Source organism: Coregonus lavaretus, assembly GCF_964263955.1.
Source record: "Coregonus lavaretus genome assembly, chromosome: 1".
Taxonomy (NCBI): Eukaryota; Metazoa; Chordata; class Actinopteri; order Salmoniformes; family Salmonidae; genus Coregonus; species Coregonus lavaretus.
In genome coordinates this window covers 47,936,769-47,951,603 of record NC_139988.1, presented here as the reverse complement: position 1 = coordinate 47,951,603, position 14,835 = coordinate 47,936,769, and the positions used below count along the sequence as shown (strand labels likewise).

The 14,835-nt window shown below is 47.5% G+C and overlaps 1 protein-coding gene across 22 annotated transcripts in view; it reads left to right on the top strand.

The window, feature by feature from the left end:
• Nucleotides 1–14,835, top strand: part of LOC311129371 (dual E2 ubiquitin-conjugating enzyme/E3 ubiquitin-protein ligase BIRC6-like) — a 139,588-nt gene that overhangs the window by 41,679 nt on the left and 83,074 nt on the right. For 7 of the 22 annotated variants that reach the window (XM_084161653.1, XM_084161640.1, XM_084161656.1 and 4 more), the window contains exons 18-44: nt 1,274–1,435; nt 2,217–2,348; nt 2,461–2,558; nt 2,688–2,835; nt 3,002–3,135; nt 3,276–3,425; nt 3,554–3,741; nt 3,970–4,272; nt 4,442–4,541; nt 4,713–4,927; nt 5,119–5,327; nt 5,508–5,854; nt 6,868–7,087; nt 7,725–8,149; nt 8,519–8,646; nt 9,361–9,492; nt 9,865–10,080; nt 10,444–10,627; nt 10,813–11,016; nt 11,631–11,758; nt 12,275–12,428; nt 12,558–12,674; nt 12,809–12,966; nt 13,180–13,306; nt 13,459–13,569; nt 13,743–14,004; nt 14,229–14,800. In XM_084161653.1, the coding sequence (XP_084017779.1) occupies nt 1,274–1,435; nt 2,217–2,348; nt 2,461–2,558; nt 2,688–2,835; nt 3,002–3,135; nt 3,276–3,425; nt 3,554–3,741; nt 3,970–4,272; nt 4,442–4,541; nt 4,713–4,927; nt 5,119–5,327; nt 5,508–5,854; nt 6,868–7,087; nt 7,725–8,149; nt 8,519–8,646; nt 9,361–9,492; nt 9,865–10,080; nt 10,444–10,627; nt 10,813–11,016; nt 11,631–11,758; nt 12,275–12,428; nt 12,558–12,674; nt 12,809–12,966; nt 13,180–13,306; nt 13,459–13,569; nt 13,743–14,004; nt 14,229–14,800 (5,324 nt within the window). The remainder of the gene's footprint in view (nt 1–1,273; nt 1,436–2,216; nt 2,349–2,460; nt 2,559–2,687; nt 2,836–3,001; nt 3,136–3,275; nt 3,426–3,553; nt 3,742–3,969; nt 4,273–4,441; nt 4,542–4,712; nt 4,928–5,118; nt 5,328–5,507; nt 5,855–6,867; nt 7,088–7,724; nt 8,150–8,518; nt 8,647–9,360; nt 9,493–9,864; nt 10,081–10,443; nt 10,628–10,812; nt 11,017–11,630; nt 11,759–12,274; nt 12,429–12,557; nt 12,675–12,808; nt 12,967–13,179; nt 13,307–13,458; nt 13,570–13,742; nt 14,005–14,228; nt 14,801–14,835) is intronic. The other 15 variants (XM_084161645.1, XM_084161644.1, XM_084161647.1 and 12 more) reach the window with 9 other exon arrangements.

The following is a 14,835-nucleotide window of genomic DNA, read 5'->3' as shown; positions in this document are numbered from 1 at the left end:
TGGTTATGGCTCACATCAACACCATCATTGAGACACTCTGGACCCACTCCAATTCGCTTACTGCCCCAACAGATCCACAGATGACGCAATCTCTAATGCACTCCACACTGCCCTTTCCCGCTTGGACAGAAGGAACAACTACGTGACAATGCTGTTCATTGACTACAGCTCAGCGTTCAATGCCATAGTGCCCTCTAAGTTCATCACTAAGCTAAGGACCCTGGGACTGACACCTCCCTCTGCAACTGGATCCTAGACTTCCTGACGGACAACATATCCGCCACGCTGACCCTCAACACGGGGTGCGTGCTTAGTCCTCTCCTGTACTCCCTGTTCACTCACAATCAAGTTTGCCGACGACACGACGGTGGTAGGCCTGATCACCGCCGGCGATGAGACTGCAATGTGGTGCCAGGACAACAACCTCAACGTTAGCAAGACAAAGGAGCTGATCATGGACTACAGGAAACGGAGGGGCGAGCACGCCCTCATTCACATCGACGGGGCTGGAGCGGGTCAAGAGCTTCAAGTTCCTCGGTGTAAACATCACAAAGGATCCGAACACCCCAACACAGTCGTGGAGAGGGCACGGCATTCTCTTTCCCCTCAGGAGGCTGAAAAGATGGGCCCTTGGATCCTCAAAAAGTCTACCACTGCACCTTTGAGAGCATCTTGACTGGTTGCATCAACGCTTGGTATGGCAACTGCTTGGCTTCTGCTATGGCACTGCTTGTGCGTACGACCAAGTATATCACTGTGGCCGAGCTCCCTGCCATCCAGGACCTTACAAATCATTCTTTAACCTGTCTCCTCCCATTCATCTACACTGATTTTGAAGTGGATTTAACAAGTGACATCAAGAAGGGTTCATAGCTTTCACCTGGATGCACCTGCTCAGTCTGTCATAGAAAGAGCAGGTGTCCTTAATGTTTTGTACATATCTACCTCAATTACCCCGTACCCCTGCACACCGACTCGGTACTGGTACCCCATATATTGTCAAGTTATTGTTACTCATTGTGTATCTATTATTACTTTTATTACATGTTTTACTTTTCTATTATTTCTCTATTTTATTTCTCTGCATTGTTGGGAAGGGCCCGTAAGTTGACATTTCACTGTTAGTCCACACCTGTTGTTTACAAAGCATGTGACTAATAAAATTTGATATATTATGAGAACTGACATGTTTTGATACTTGTTACACTATAGTAGTAAAAAAATGTTATGTCATGAGAACTAACTCATCCTTCTGTTTGTCTGTCTACTCCAGAGTCCAGCGCTGTGCCATGCTGCAGTTCCCAGATTTCCATGAGAAGCTGTTGAACGGGCTGTGTAAGCGGGAAGAGGAGGGATCTGGCACAGAGCACTCCCAGAGCCTTATCCTGGACTGCCTCTGCTGGCTGGCTGGAGTCTATTCCAACGGACCCTGCAGGTGAGGCTAAGAGGATGAAAGTGGGATGCAAGAAGGAGATACGATATTCATAGGGATACTGAGATCTCTCTACTCTTTACATGCAGTAATGAAATCATTGGAATTCGACCAAAACAATGGAAATGCCATGCACGCGTCCCCCCATGGGAGATGGATCCTACATTTAGACTATTATTAGTGTATTTTACGCTATGTTAGGGTAAAAATCGGAGTATAATGCTTGTATGGATGTCAACCCCCAATACAGTTCGTCATCGTCACCAATCAACTACATTACACTTACAAAACTGCATCTCCTCTGTAGCTCAATTGGTAGAGCATGGCGCTTGTAACGCCAGGGTAGTGGGTTCGATCTCCGGGACCACCCATACGTAAAAATTTATGCACACATGACTGTAAGTCGCTTTGGATAAAAGCGTCTGCTAAATTGCATATTATATTATTATATCAACTACCACCACAGATTTCTATATGGCTAGCTATGCTACCAGTTTATACAAACAGGAGTTAGCATTTAGCAGAACATTTTTCTAATCCCAAAAAAGGACAACTTCTAAATATTGTACAGCTAAAGCAATCAATCTGATTTTAGTAACCACATTGTGGGCCTTTTAGAACAATTAAATCATGACAGATTTGACGAATATCCACTTTGTTAGATCAGATGTTTATGACGCCGTCCTTGCGCTATCCCCTTCCATTGTTCCTTTACCACATGTAAATGGCTCTGGGATTTTCACACAATGATATTGAAGTGTGTATTTTAACATTTTCCTTCCAGCCTGAGAGAAGGAAAGGAGGCTATGCTGACGAAAACAAGGAAACGGCTGACAGACATTGTGCGGGTGTGTTTTTTTGAGGCTGGACGGAGTATAGCCCACAAATGCGCCCGCTTTCTTGCACTTTGTATTAGGTGAGTTAGGCTTTTCATGAATGTTGTGACATCATTTCGTGACCCATACTCTTGGTGATGCCTGTGTGATGTAGTAGGTGTGCACATTTGGAACTTGTTTTTATGTCGTCAGTAATGGAAAAGGGGAACCCAGTCAGCAGGGCTTTGGCATGGGTCTACTGAAGGCTCTGCTGGACAATATGCCCTACTTGCCTGCAGCAGCAACAGGTGGTAAGTAGAACTGACGTTTTTTCCTGATGTCATGATTTTGTTATCTTTGAGCATGGGTAGAGGGCTTCTGCATTGTCAGCAGAATTGTTTTGCAAGGCATGTGTGTAAGTCTCGCTCTCTCACTCTCAGGGTCGGTGTTCTGGTACTTTGTGCTGCTGAACTATGTGAAGGATGAGGACCTGGCGGGCTGCAGCACGGCCTGTGCCTCTCTGCTCACCGCAGTCTCCCGGCAACTGCAGGACCGCCTCACTCCCCTGGAGGCTTTGCTACAGACCAGGTAGGCCTTTTCACCATATAGTGTCCTTACACACCAATCAGGACCTAAAGAAACCAAAAAGCACTAGGTATAATGTTGTGATTAGAGTACTAAAAGCTAGTTTGTGTTGAATCCAGCTTGTCTCTTTGTGTATTGTAATGCTCTGTACCGTGTCTCTCCTCCCCAGATACGGCCTGTACAGTTCCCCCTTCGACCCAGTGCTGTTTGACCTGGAGGTCAGTGGCTCCTCCTGTAAGAATGCCTTCAACAGCAGCATCGGCGTCCAGTCTGACGAGATTGACCTTTCTGAAATTCTCTCAGGTCTGCACAACACCCACCACATTCCACCTTATTGCTTACACCTATCCTATCCCTTCATCAAGAACTATCAGGGAAATAAACGTTGGTCTGGGCTGTACTCTGGTGTGTGTGACTTAACCTGTGTGTGTGTGTGCCTCTAGCAGGGAACGGTAAGGTAAGCAGCTGTGCGGCGGCCGAGGGCAGCTTCACGGCCCTCACTGGGCTCCTGGAGGTGGAGCCACTGCACTTTACCTGTATCTCCACCAGCGACGGCACCAGGGTGGAGAGGGACGACGCAAGCGTGTTCACAGGTACCTACTTCACCTCCTTTATTATAACCAGACCGTTTGTGAAACGGAAACATTTAAACATGGGCATCTTCACGTTTCTTACTCAGGGATTTTGAGTGATACTCCTGACCTTTGCCCTCTCCTCCCAGTGAGCACGTTTGGGGTGACCCCAGCAGTGGGTGGCATGTCGGCGGGCACGGTAGGCGAGGCGTCCACGGCTCTGAGCTCTGCAGCCCAGGTGGCTCTGCAGTCGCTGTCCCACGCCATGGTGTCTGCAGAGCAGCAGCTGCAGGTGCTCCAGGAGAAACAACAGCAGCTGCTCAAACTGCAGCAACAGGTCAGGGACTCTAGCACCTACACCTGTATGCACACCCATACGCTTGCACAAAGGCACAGACATGCAATCATGTACTCACACAGGTCCACGTATACACACACACACGTCTTATCTAAGCCCTCACTTGCCTATACGCACACACGCGAAGATCCTATGTCAGACTTCACGTATCCTGGTGTTGACTGTGTTCTATTAGCAGAGTTGTAATCCTGTGTGTGTTCGGAACAGAAGGCCAAGCTGGAGGCAAAGCTGCACCAGACCACCTCAGCAGCAGCTGCGGCCTCCGGCGTGGGGCCCATCCACAACTCTGTGCCTTCCAGCGCCCCCGGCTTCTTCATCCACCCCTCTGATGTCATCCCCCCGACGCCCAAGACCACCCCGCTGTTCATGACGCCTCCGCTCACCCCGCCCAATGAGGCAGTGTCGGCAGCCATCAGTGTGGAGCTGGCCCAGCTCTTTCCCGGCACCATGATGGACCCACCGCCCGTAAACCTGGCCGCTCATAACAAGAACAGCCAGAAGGCCAAGCCGGTCAGTAACATACACAACTCTCAATAGCACAGCAGTTATGTTGTAAGGGCTTTACATGAACACCAAGGGAATTTTGTTACAATTTGTCAAATAATGCAAAATATTTCAAATAAGAAGTTAATATTTTACTATATGTTTTGACTTAAAAGCGTATCTGTGTTTGTTGCAGAACCCCATGGGCAGCGGTCTGGCGTTGGCCATCTCTCAAGCCTCTCACTTCCTCCAGCCTCCTCCGCAGCAGTCCATCATCATTGAGCGCATGCACTCTGGTAAGTACACTTAGCTTGTGTGTCTCTTTACCTGGGTCAACAGTTGTAAATTAAACTCAAGAGGATATATCATGAGTAGTGCCCTAGATAACAAATAGGGATTCATTTGAGATGTAGCCAAGTTGTTTAGGTAAGCTCTTGTGTGTGTAAATATCTCCCCTCTTGTCCCAGGAGCGCGGAGGTTTGTGACGCTGGACTTTGGTCGTCCCGTGCTGCTGACAGACGCTCTGATCCCAACCTGTGGGGACCTGGCCTCTCTGTCCATCGACATCTGGACGCTGGGGGAGGAGGTGGATGGACGCAGGCTTGTAGTGGCCACAGACATCAGCACCCACTCCCTCATCCTGCACGATCTGCTGCCACCCCCTGTCTGCCGCTTCATGAAGGTCAGTGGCATTTGTCCTCGCTCTCCATTTCATAGGTTAGAATAAGTATCTGAACTCTAAGGTCGTCAAAGAAATACAAATTGTTATTTTTTTTGTGAGCATTCTGTGAGGAAATGACTGTGCTTAACATCAACTATTTCTCCACACCTTAACCTGTCCTCCTGTCAATCACACCCATCTACGCCCAACAGATTACTGTGATTGGGCGTTATGGCAGCACCAACGCCCGGGCCAAGATCCCATTGGGCTTCTACTATGGCCACACCTACATCCTGCCCTGGGAGAGCGAGCTGAAGCTGATGCACGACCCCCTGAGAGGGGAGAGTGAGGCGGCCAGCCAGCCTGACGTGGACCAGCACCTGGCCATGATGGTGGCCCTGCAGGAGGACATCCAGTGCAGGTCAGAGGACGTACTATTCCACTAGTTCGCTCACTGATTGTCTGATTTAGTGAGTCAAGGAGTTGGAAAGGTTTTATGTTACATACTTGACATAGCCACAGTAGTCCAGAATTATTGTCAATGTATACTAAAGCGGTTAACATAAACTGCATACCCAGTTGACTCACCATCTCTCTCTAGGTACAACCTGGCGTGCCACCGGCTGGAGACGTTACTCCAGAACATCGACCTGCCTCCTCTCAACAGTGCCAACAACGCCCAGTACTTCCTGCGAAAGCCCGACAAGGCGGTGGAGGAGGACTCGCGGGTCTTTTCGGCCTACCAGGACTGTATTCAGCTGCAGCTGCAGCTCAACCTGGCTCACCACGCCGTCCAGAGACTCCGCGTGTCCTTGGGGGCCGGGCGCAAGGTCCTGCCTGAACCCTACGACCCCCGGGAGCTCATCCAGAACTCATCCACCGAGCAGCTGAGAACCATCATCCGCTACCTACTGGACACACTGCTCAGCCTGCTGCACTCCAACAACGGTGAGATATCTGAGGTCTGGGAGGGCCACAGGGTCTGTATCAGGGATGGGATCTACTTTTCTGACTCTATCCCATATTCATACATCTTTTGATGTTGGCCTAGCTTCAAACCAATATCATCCTTTACCTGATTGTCCATTGTCCTAACAGCATCCCTAGGGGACATTGGTATTGTCTTTCTTTCTGTATGTGTGTCTGATCTGCTTGGTGAGTCACACCTCCTCAATACATGTATTTTCCCCTTGCATAAGCCTAAAGCATTTTTGGACCTTATAGCCATGTTTGAGCATGAATTATTTAAAGCGATGAGAATGTTTCAAATTCATTCTTACGTCTTTTTAGGAATCAATTAATTTCTCTGCCCTCACTTTCTCTGCCTTTGAATTGAAAAAGCATACATATTTAATGTTTGCTATCCATATTCTCACAAGCCGTTCTGTATGGTCTCTTTGAAAAAGTTGCTCTTTGATAAAAACTCGCTTTTTAAAGTCGTTCAAAGTTAACCGAGAGCCCACGGCGCTGTTAAGTGTGCTTAACAATTTCCTCCTCTCACCCATCAAATCCCCACTGATGCTCCCTAGCAGCTCGTCATACAGTTTCATGAGTCTCCTCTCGTGAAAGAGAATAGTGAATTACCCACTTGGTGCTGCCTGGCTTTATACCTGAACTGTCTCTGTAGTTTACAGCAGTGGAATGGAGCCTTTCATTTTCTCTCTGAAGTGAAGAGCTGCTATTTCAAGGGCTGGGGTTTTCTTCTCATATGAAACCCCTTTTCTAGGATAATAACAGTGAATTATTTTTTTTACTGTTGAAGGCTATTTGATTTAGTCAAGTGCATTTTGTCATTAAATGTTTTGGGCCACCACTTGCTTTTTTACCCCTCTGCGATTTCCCTCATTATTTAACATACCCTCTCAGTTTCTTTCCCTGCAATTTTTTTTTTCTCTCCCTCAAGCTTTCCCTGTCTCTCATTTGACCTCCATCTCTCACTCGCTCCTTGTTCTTCCCTCTAGGGCACGCAGTCCCGTCCGTTCTGCAGAGCACGTTCCACGCGCAGGCCTGTGAGGAGCTCTTCAAGCACCTTTGTATTAGTGGCACGCCCAAGATCCGTCTGCACGCTGGCCTGCTGCTAGTGCAGCTGTGTGGAGGGGAGCGCTGGTGGGGCCAGTTCCTCTCCAACGTCCTGCAAGAGCTGTACAACTCCGAGCAGCTGCTCATCTTCCCCCAGGACAGGTGGGCTTTATGATACATCTGAGGAACTATCTCTATCCACTAGTGATGCAGGAAAAAAATCGATAGTTACATATCAGGATATTATTTTTGACGATGTATCTTTTTGACAATATCGCAATATTATTTTTGTGCTACTTTGCTGTACCTGCACAAAAACTCCAGTATTTTTCCTTCATAGCTTCTTCTCCATCTGTCTTTAAATAGGGAGCCGATTTTGTTTTTTCAGCACTTTTATTTCCATGACTGATCAAAACTCGTTTTCTCATGGCTCTCTCTTGTCCGTCTGCAGCAGACATTTGGTGAGCAATATGTTCACAGTGTCGAATCCCAATGCATATAGAATCATGAAAATCGCAATACGTATCGGCACCTAAGTATCGTCATAATATTGTATTGTGAGGTCCCTGGCAATTCCCAGCCCTACAATCCGCTGCACACACACTGACAAACTGTAGCTCCTTGGACACAACACAAACTGACTACTGCCCATTGAAATTGGATTCCATAAAGATAGGGGTTTGTTGTCACATAAAGATACTTATGGGTTTGAATGTATCAGAAGCACCCACCCAGACTTAGCGATTGTGTTTTACCATGTTCCGGAGATTGACCGTGTCCTCTGTGTGTCCTCCCTCAGAGTCTTTATGCTCCTGTCCTGCATCGGCCAAAGATCCCTGAGCAACAGCGGCGTGCTGGAGGGGCTGCTCAACCTGCTGGACAGCTTGCTGTCCCCCCTACAGCAGCCCCGGGCGGCTACCCAGCGCAGGACTGAAGGTGGGCTAGCCGGAGGGTCCCTGGACTGGGGCTGGCAGCAAGGATGGGGGGCTGGAGGGGTCCCTGGGCCCAGCACCAGCACCGGCACCGGCCTCCCGGGACCATGGACTCAACCAGCAGCCTATGAGTGTGTGTCTGTGTGTGCGGCAGGTGTGTTGGACGTCCCCATGATCAGCTGGGTGGTGATGCTTGTGTCACGGCTGCTGGACTACGTGGCCAGCGTGGAGGATGAGGCGTCTGCAGGCAAGAAGCACCAGGGAGGGAAGGAGAGGGAGCGCACCTTCACAGGTAGTGTAGTGTAGGCTAGTGCGGTGTAGCTCTCCGATAAGATCTGGTACTGATGATTTATGAGGTCAAGAAATCACAAAAGTGATAATATTTCTTGTTTTGTCTACCATGTTTCACCTTTTTTTACTGTTACGCATGTGGCTTTAAAAAAATAATAATTAAGAAACAGCCTTGTATGAGTGATGTTATAGGCTTAGGAGAAACCGTATCCTATTACTCTTGGTTTTGAGTGGCTATAAAATTAAGTTATTACAATATTTCTTCAGTTTTGAGATCCATTAATCATATTAACAGGGTAATGCATATTGATTTGGATCCCAAAACACAAGTCTAACTTGCCTTTTTTCCATCTCTCTCCAATGAACCAAGGTAATCAGTGGAGCTTTATAAATAACAGCCTCCAGTCCTCCAGCTCCAACAGATCAGCCAAAGGCAACAGCAGCCTAGACCGCCTGTACTCCCGCAAGATCCGCAAACAGCTGGTGCACCACAAACAGGTAAATGTGTCCAAATCCAACATCCAGCTGGTGCACCACAAACAGGTAAATGTGTCCAAATCCAACATCCAGCTGGTGCACCACAAACAGGTAAATGTGTCCAAATCCAACATCCGTTCCATTTTAAAAACGTCAAAGAGTTGTGAATCTCCCCTGTTTTTTCATACCCCATAAATTTGTATTCGTCACAAATATTGGATTTTCCAGTGGGGGATAAAGTTGCCAATTGTCATACTTGAGGAAAAATAAAGATACCTTAATAGAAAATGAGTCAAGTAACAGTGAAAGTCACCCAGTAAAATACTACTTGATCAAAAGTCTAAAAGTATTTGGTTTTAAATATACTTAAATATCAAAAATAAAAGTATAAATAATTTCAAACTCCTTATATTAAGCAATCCAGACGATATTTGGAGAATGTTCCTGTCCTGCTAAGCATTCAAAATGTAATGAGTACTTTTGGGTGTCAGAGAAAATGTATAGAGTAAAAAGTACATTATTTTCTTTAGGAATTTAGTGAAGTAAATGTCAAAAATATAAATAGTTAAGTACAGATACCCCCAAAAAACTATTTAAGTAGTACTTTAAAGTATTTTTTACTTAAGTACTTTACACCACTGAGATTCTCCCTCTTATTAATGGCTTTGCATGACGTCTCTGCATGTAATAGATGGTCTGTGCAGTGTTATATTTATCATGCCCTTTTCATTGTAGCAGTTAAATCTATTGAAGGCAAAACAGAAAGCTTTGGTGGAACAAATTGAGAAGGAGAAGATCCAGAGCAACAAAAGCTCTTCATACAAACTGCTGGTGGAGCAGGCCAAGCTGAAACAGGCCACATCCAAGGTGAGGATTTCAGAAGCTCTGAAAAGGAAAGCTTTCTGTTTTGACTAATCAATCTGGAAATGGAATGACTAAGTATTAAGTAATTCTATTTCTATGCTTTTTCTCATGTTGGGAACACAAGAATATAAAGTCAAATATCCTAAAAACTGCATGTTTTGGGGTCAACTTTCAACAAGTTGCAACAGATCTGCATACACCTATTTAGCATAGCTTGTGAACCAAACACACTTACACAGGTTACAAGTATGCTAGTTTCAATAGAGATAGATTAAACCATGTGTATTAATGGACTTCCACTGCCTGACATTTGCCTCTCCATCTCTCTTTCTCTCCATCTCTCTCTTTGTCTCCCCCCATCTCTCGCTCTGGCAGCACTTTAAGGACCTGATCCGTCTGAGGCGTACAGCTGAGTGGCCCCGCTCCTCCCTGGACACGGAGACCACGGCCGCCAAGGAGCCCCCTGAGGTGGAGCCTCTGCCCTTCACCCTGGCCCATGAGCGCTGCATCTCCGTGGTGCAGAAACTGGCCCTCTTCCTCCTCTCCATGGACTTCACCTGCCACGCAGACCTCCTGCTGTTCGTCTGCAAGGTATGCACAGCCACAACTGAGTTCAGTTGAATAGAGGGCACACTTGCTGCTACTACTACTAATAATAATAATGGCAAAGATGGATTTGGTTGGCTCTAAATAAATGGCTACTTAAATAGATAACTTTGTGACAATCTATGCTGTCACATGGGCGGCAGGTAGCTTAGTGGTTAAGAGCGTTGTGCCAGTAACCGAAAGGTCGCTGGTTCTAATCCCCGAGCCGACTAGGTGAAAAATCTGTCGTTGTGCCCTTGAGCAAGGCACTTAACCCTAATTGCTCCTGTAAGTCGCTCTGGATAAGAGCGTCTGCTAAATGACTAAAATGTAAAATGTAAATGTAACATGTCTGATTTGACTTTGCAGGTCTTGGCCAGGATAACCAATGCCACCAGGCCCACCATCCACCTGTGTGAGGTGGTGTCGGAGCATCAGCTGGAGCGTCTGCTGCTGCTGCTGGTGGGGACAGACTTCAACAGGGGGGACATCTCCTGGGGAGGGGCCTGGGCCCAGTACTCCCTCACCTGCATGCTGCAGGACATCCTGGCAGGTAGGGGGTGCTGCTACAATTCAATTCACTGTTCAATTCTCTCTTCGTTGAGGAACTCTGTTTTCCAGCAAAAGCTGGTATTAAAGAGAACTATATATTTGGGGAATCCTTGCATTGCTGGCAGTCTCTAGTCGTTTTGGTTTTTCCCAGCACTAACCTTGTCCTGTCCTGTCCCCTCTCCTCAGGGGAGTTGCTGTCCCCAGGGTCCCTGGATGGTATGGGTGAGGAGGCGGTGGGTGAGGAGGCAGGGGCATCGTCGTCCTCAGCAGGGATAGACTCTGATGACTCCCTGGCCCAGCCCACCCCCATCCCCCAGGTGGAGACCATCGACGAGGCCCTGGCTCCGGATATTATCGCAGGTACTCCTGGGACCTCCTCTGTTTTCCAAAGTGCGTTGGTAGGCCCGTCCTTGACAACATTTTACACATGGACCCCCCTCACTGTAGAATTATGGATGCATTTGTGTTAAATTGTTTGTATTTTTTCCCCTTTTTAGCTAGCTGCATGTTTACTTTATTTTTTCAGTATAATACGTTTCATTCTGAATGGACTGTTTGCCTTTTGGAGGGGGAGTTCAAACAGTGTAGCTTCATTGCCTATTAGATATCCAAATGTTTTAAGGGGTAGTGGTTATTTTCCTAAGACTAAGGGTATTTCATTTTTTTATTTGTGCAAAAGCTGCACTACTTCATGGTAGAAATCCTGACTTGAGATTTGGGTACTGAATTCAAACTATCACAAATCTTCATTCCCTAGACATCAAATGATTTACACAAAAGCACATATTTTGTGCACTTATACCAAGTCTGAATTTTGGCCAAAGTTGTCAGATTGCTGATTTATAGTGGGCAAACATCCATTGTTTGGACTCCCTCTCAACTGCAGAAAGAAATGTTTGTAAGCCTTAAAATTGCCTAGTAACTTCCTAAAAGAAAGCCTCTGTGTGTTTGCTGGTTTTAGTGTGCTTGCTTGGCAATATTAAAGCTCTTTTCGTTATCCAAAGGTGCTCCATCTCTTTCATCTTTGGAAAAAGATCAAGACTTTGACTTACTACAAGACCTCATGGATGTTGATATTGATCCTTTAGATATTGATTTGGAGAAAGATCCCCTCGCCGCCAAAGTCTTTAAGGTATGTAATTTGCTTGACTCACCTGTGTTTTACTATTCCACTCCTCTCTTCATGCTCTCTTGCATTTCTATTGAGTTCAGTATTAACACAATCAACTCTGGGGCTCATATGGATTCAGGCCAAAAAAACATGTTAGTACATTAACTTAAATGAACCCCACTGATCAATTATGTAGCTATACAAACTTCAAACCATAGTGTTCAACCTCTTCTCGTAATGCATTTTTAAATAATGATATGTAATACAAAGTTGTGCAGTCGTATTGAATCCCTCCCCAACACCACCTCCCTCTTAGCCCTGCACTTGAGTGTCAAAGCAATTTTGTGTATGTAGACCCAATCAATCAAATTAGCAAACTTGGGAAAGTTTTTCTCTCTTCACTCTTACTTTTCTTTCTGAAAACTCCACCATTGCATGCAAAAGAATGTAGTGTTAGTGTGCATGGAATATTATACAGGTACCTAGCATCTGAGAAGAATGACTGCATTTGCGTTTCTCTTCTCGCTCTTCCTACAGCCTATTAGCAGCACCTGGTATGACTACTGGGGTGCTGACTATGGTACATACGGTTACAACCCCTACATAGGGGGAGTAGGGATTGCGGTGTCCAAGCCCCCGGTTGCTGCCGAAAAGCCGGGGTCTCAGAGTCTCTCTGTCTCCGTGTCACAAGGTAAGGGCCATCCCAAACTTAGTCTCAGACAGGATTCCACACTACTGCTTCTTTGTACTCTAGCATGTTCCATGCATGTAAAGGAATACATTCCACCTTTATAACCCTTACATTTGACATCTCCCTCAGCTCTGGACGCCCGCCTGGAGGTAGGGCTGGAGCAGCAGGCTGAGCTTATGCTCAAGATGATGGCCACGCTGGAGGCCGACTCCATCTTACAGGCGCTCACGTCAACATCCCCCACAGGTATAAACCTACCAAAAAAGTATTTATAGATGTTTGGGAATGTACACTTGAGTCTTGGGAAAATATTTCAAGCCTTGCGAAGCATCAAAGATGGCTGACCCTTGTCCCTTCTCTATGTCCCTCTCTCCCCTCAGTGTCCCAGGCATCCAATGGGACGGATGATTCTCTGCTGCGGGGGCTCCGTGGGGGCTCCGCTCCAGGAAGCAACCTAATGGTACAGCCCTCCTCCATCCCCATGCTGAGTGCCTGCTTCAACAAGCTCTTCTCCATGCTCCAGGTGCACCACGTACAGGTCAGTCACCAACAGACGGTATAGTCCAGGGTCTCTACTACTCCACAAGACTTGAATGACTTGTTGCACATCACTTTGTTTTATACATCCCTCTCGACAGTTTGGTAATGATGTGGCAGTAGAGGTAATGTACTGTACCATTCTCAAGAATACGTTGGTTACCCTGGATAAGTGGATTTGTAGATAAAGTACTCACATGTGTTTCTGCCTTAGATGGAGTCTCTGCTGCAGCTGTGGCTGACCCTCAGTCTCAACTCCTGCTCTGGGGGCACTGAGGAGAGTGGATCGGATATTTTCATGTTCAACGCCAGCAGAGTGCCCACCATCCCACTCAACCAAGGTCAGAGGTCACCCTGTGTGTCTCTCCATCCACTCCCTTCTCCGCTTAACTCTCAAACCATTGGATTTCTCTTGTGTGAATCATTCACTGTTTGGCTTTTCACATGGGGAAGTGTACGTGTTTGTATGTTAAACTCCTGTGTTTCCCTGCAGCCTCTATCAACAGTTTCCTGTCAGTGCTAGCCTGGTACCCCAACACCTCCCTGAGGACCTGGTGTCTGGTGCTGCACTCCCTTACCCTCATGACCAACATGCCCTCCAGTGGTAAATCCTATGGTTTCACTCTCAAAACAGTGTCTGACAACTCTGACTGATGTTTCCCATTGAGGATTGTGAAATAGTAAATGCATGTTGAAGATGCAGTGTAACCGAGGCCAAAGGACTTTCAATAGTACTCCTTTTTAATCAAGTGTGTTTTGGTCCTGTGTGTCTGTCAGCAGCCTCCAGCAGTGGGATGGGAGCTCATGAGAGCACAGCCCAGCAGATGGTGTCAGACCCTACGCTGGTGCACGTGCTCGTGCGCTTCCTGTCTGGGAGCAACCCCCATGGCACCAGCCAGCACAGCTCCCAGGTCGGCCCCACCGCCACCCAAGCTATGCAAGAGTTCCTCACCAGACTCCAGGTGCACCTCTCCTCCACCAACCCACAGATGTTCAGCGAGTTCCTTCTCAAACTAATGCACATCCTGTCCACTGAGAGGTAGGTTGTCTACTCTAGAGAATCATCAAAAGCAGCTTTTGTTCCACCCCAGCACTTAAGACACGTAATTCAAATGATAACTAATCATCGTCTTCAATTTATCTGTGTTAGAGCTGGGCTGGAACAAAAGCCATCCTTTTGAATTCATCACAAAACAGTACATTGATTTGTTAGGAAGCACCATCGTCAATGATCGCATCTTTTCTCCTCCGCCCATCCTTCAGAGGTCCGTTCCAGTCAGGCCAGGGTCCTCTGGACGCACAGGTCAAGCTGTTAGAGTTCACCCTGGAGCAGAACTTTGAGGTGGTGTCGGTGAGCACCATCTCCTCTGTCATTGAGTCCATCACCTTCCTGGTGCACCACTACATCACCTGCTCTGACAAGGTGGTGTCCCGCAGTGGCTCCGACAGCGCTGTGGGCGCCCGCGCCTGCTTCGGCGGCCTATTCGCCAACATCATCCGGCCAGGTGACGCCAAGGCAGTGTGCGGTGAGACCACGCGCGACCAACTCATGTTCGACCTGCTCAAGCTGGTCAACGCCCTGGTCCAGCTGCCGCTGTCGGGCGACCGCGAGTTCAGCGGGCGTCTGCCGCCGGCCGGCAGCGGGGCGTCGGACAGCAGCGTGTCGGACGAGGAGAAGGTGTGTGGCAGCAAGGAGGGGGCAGCGGGTGGGGCCACCCCTAACCAGGGCCCTGCGGCCGGAGTGGCTGACCTGGTGCTGGCCAACCAGCAGATCATGAGCCAGATCCTCTCGGCTCTGGGTCAGTGCAACAGCAGCGCCATGGCTATGATCATAGGTAGGCTTCATCCTCGCACGTCAACTTTTGAAAAC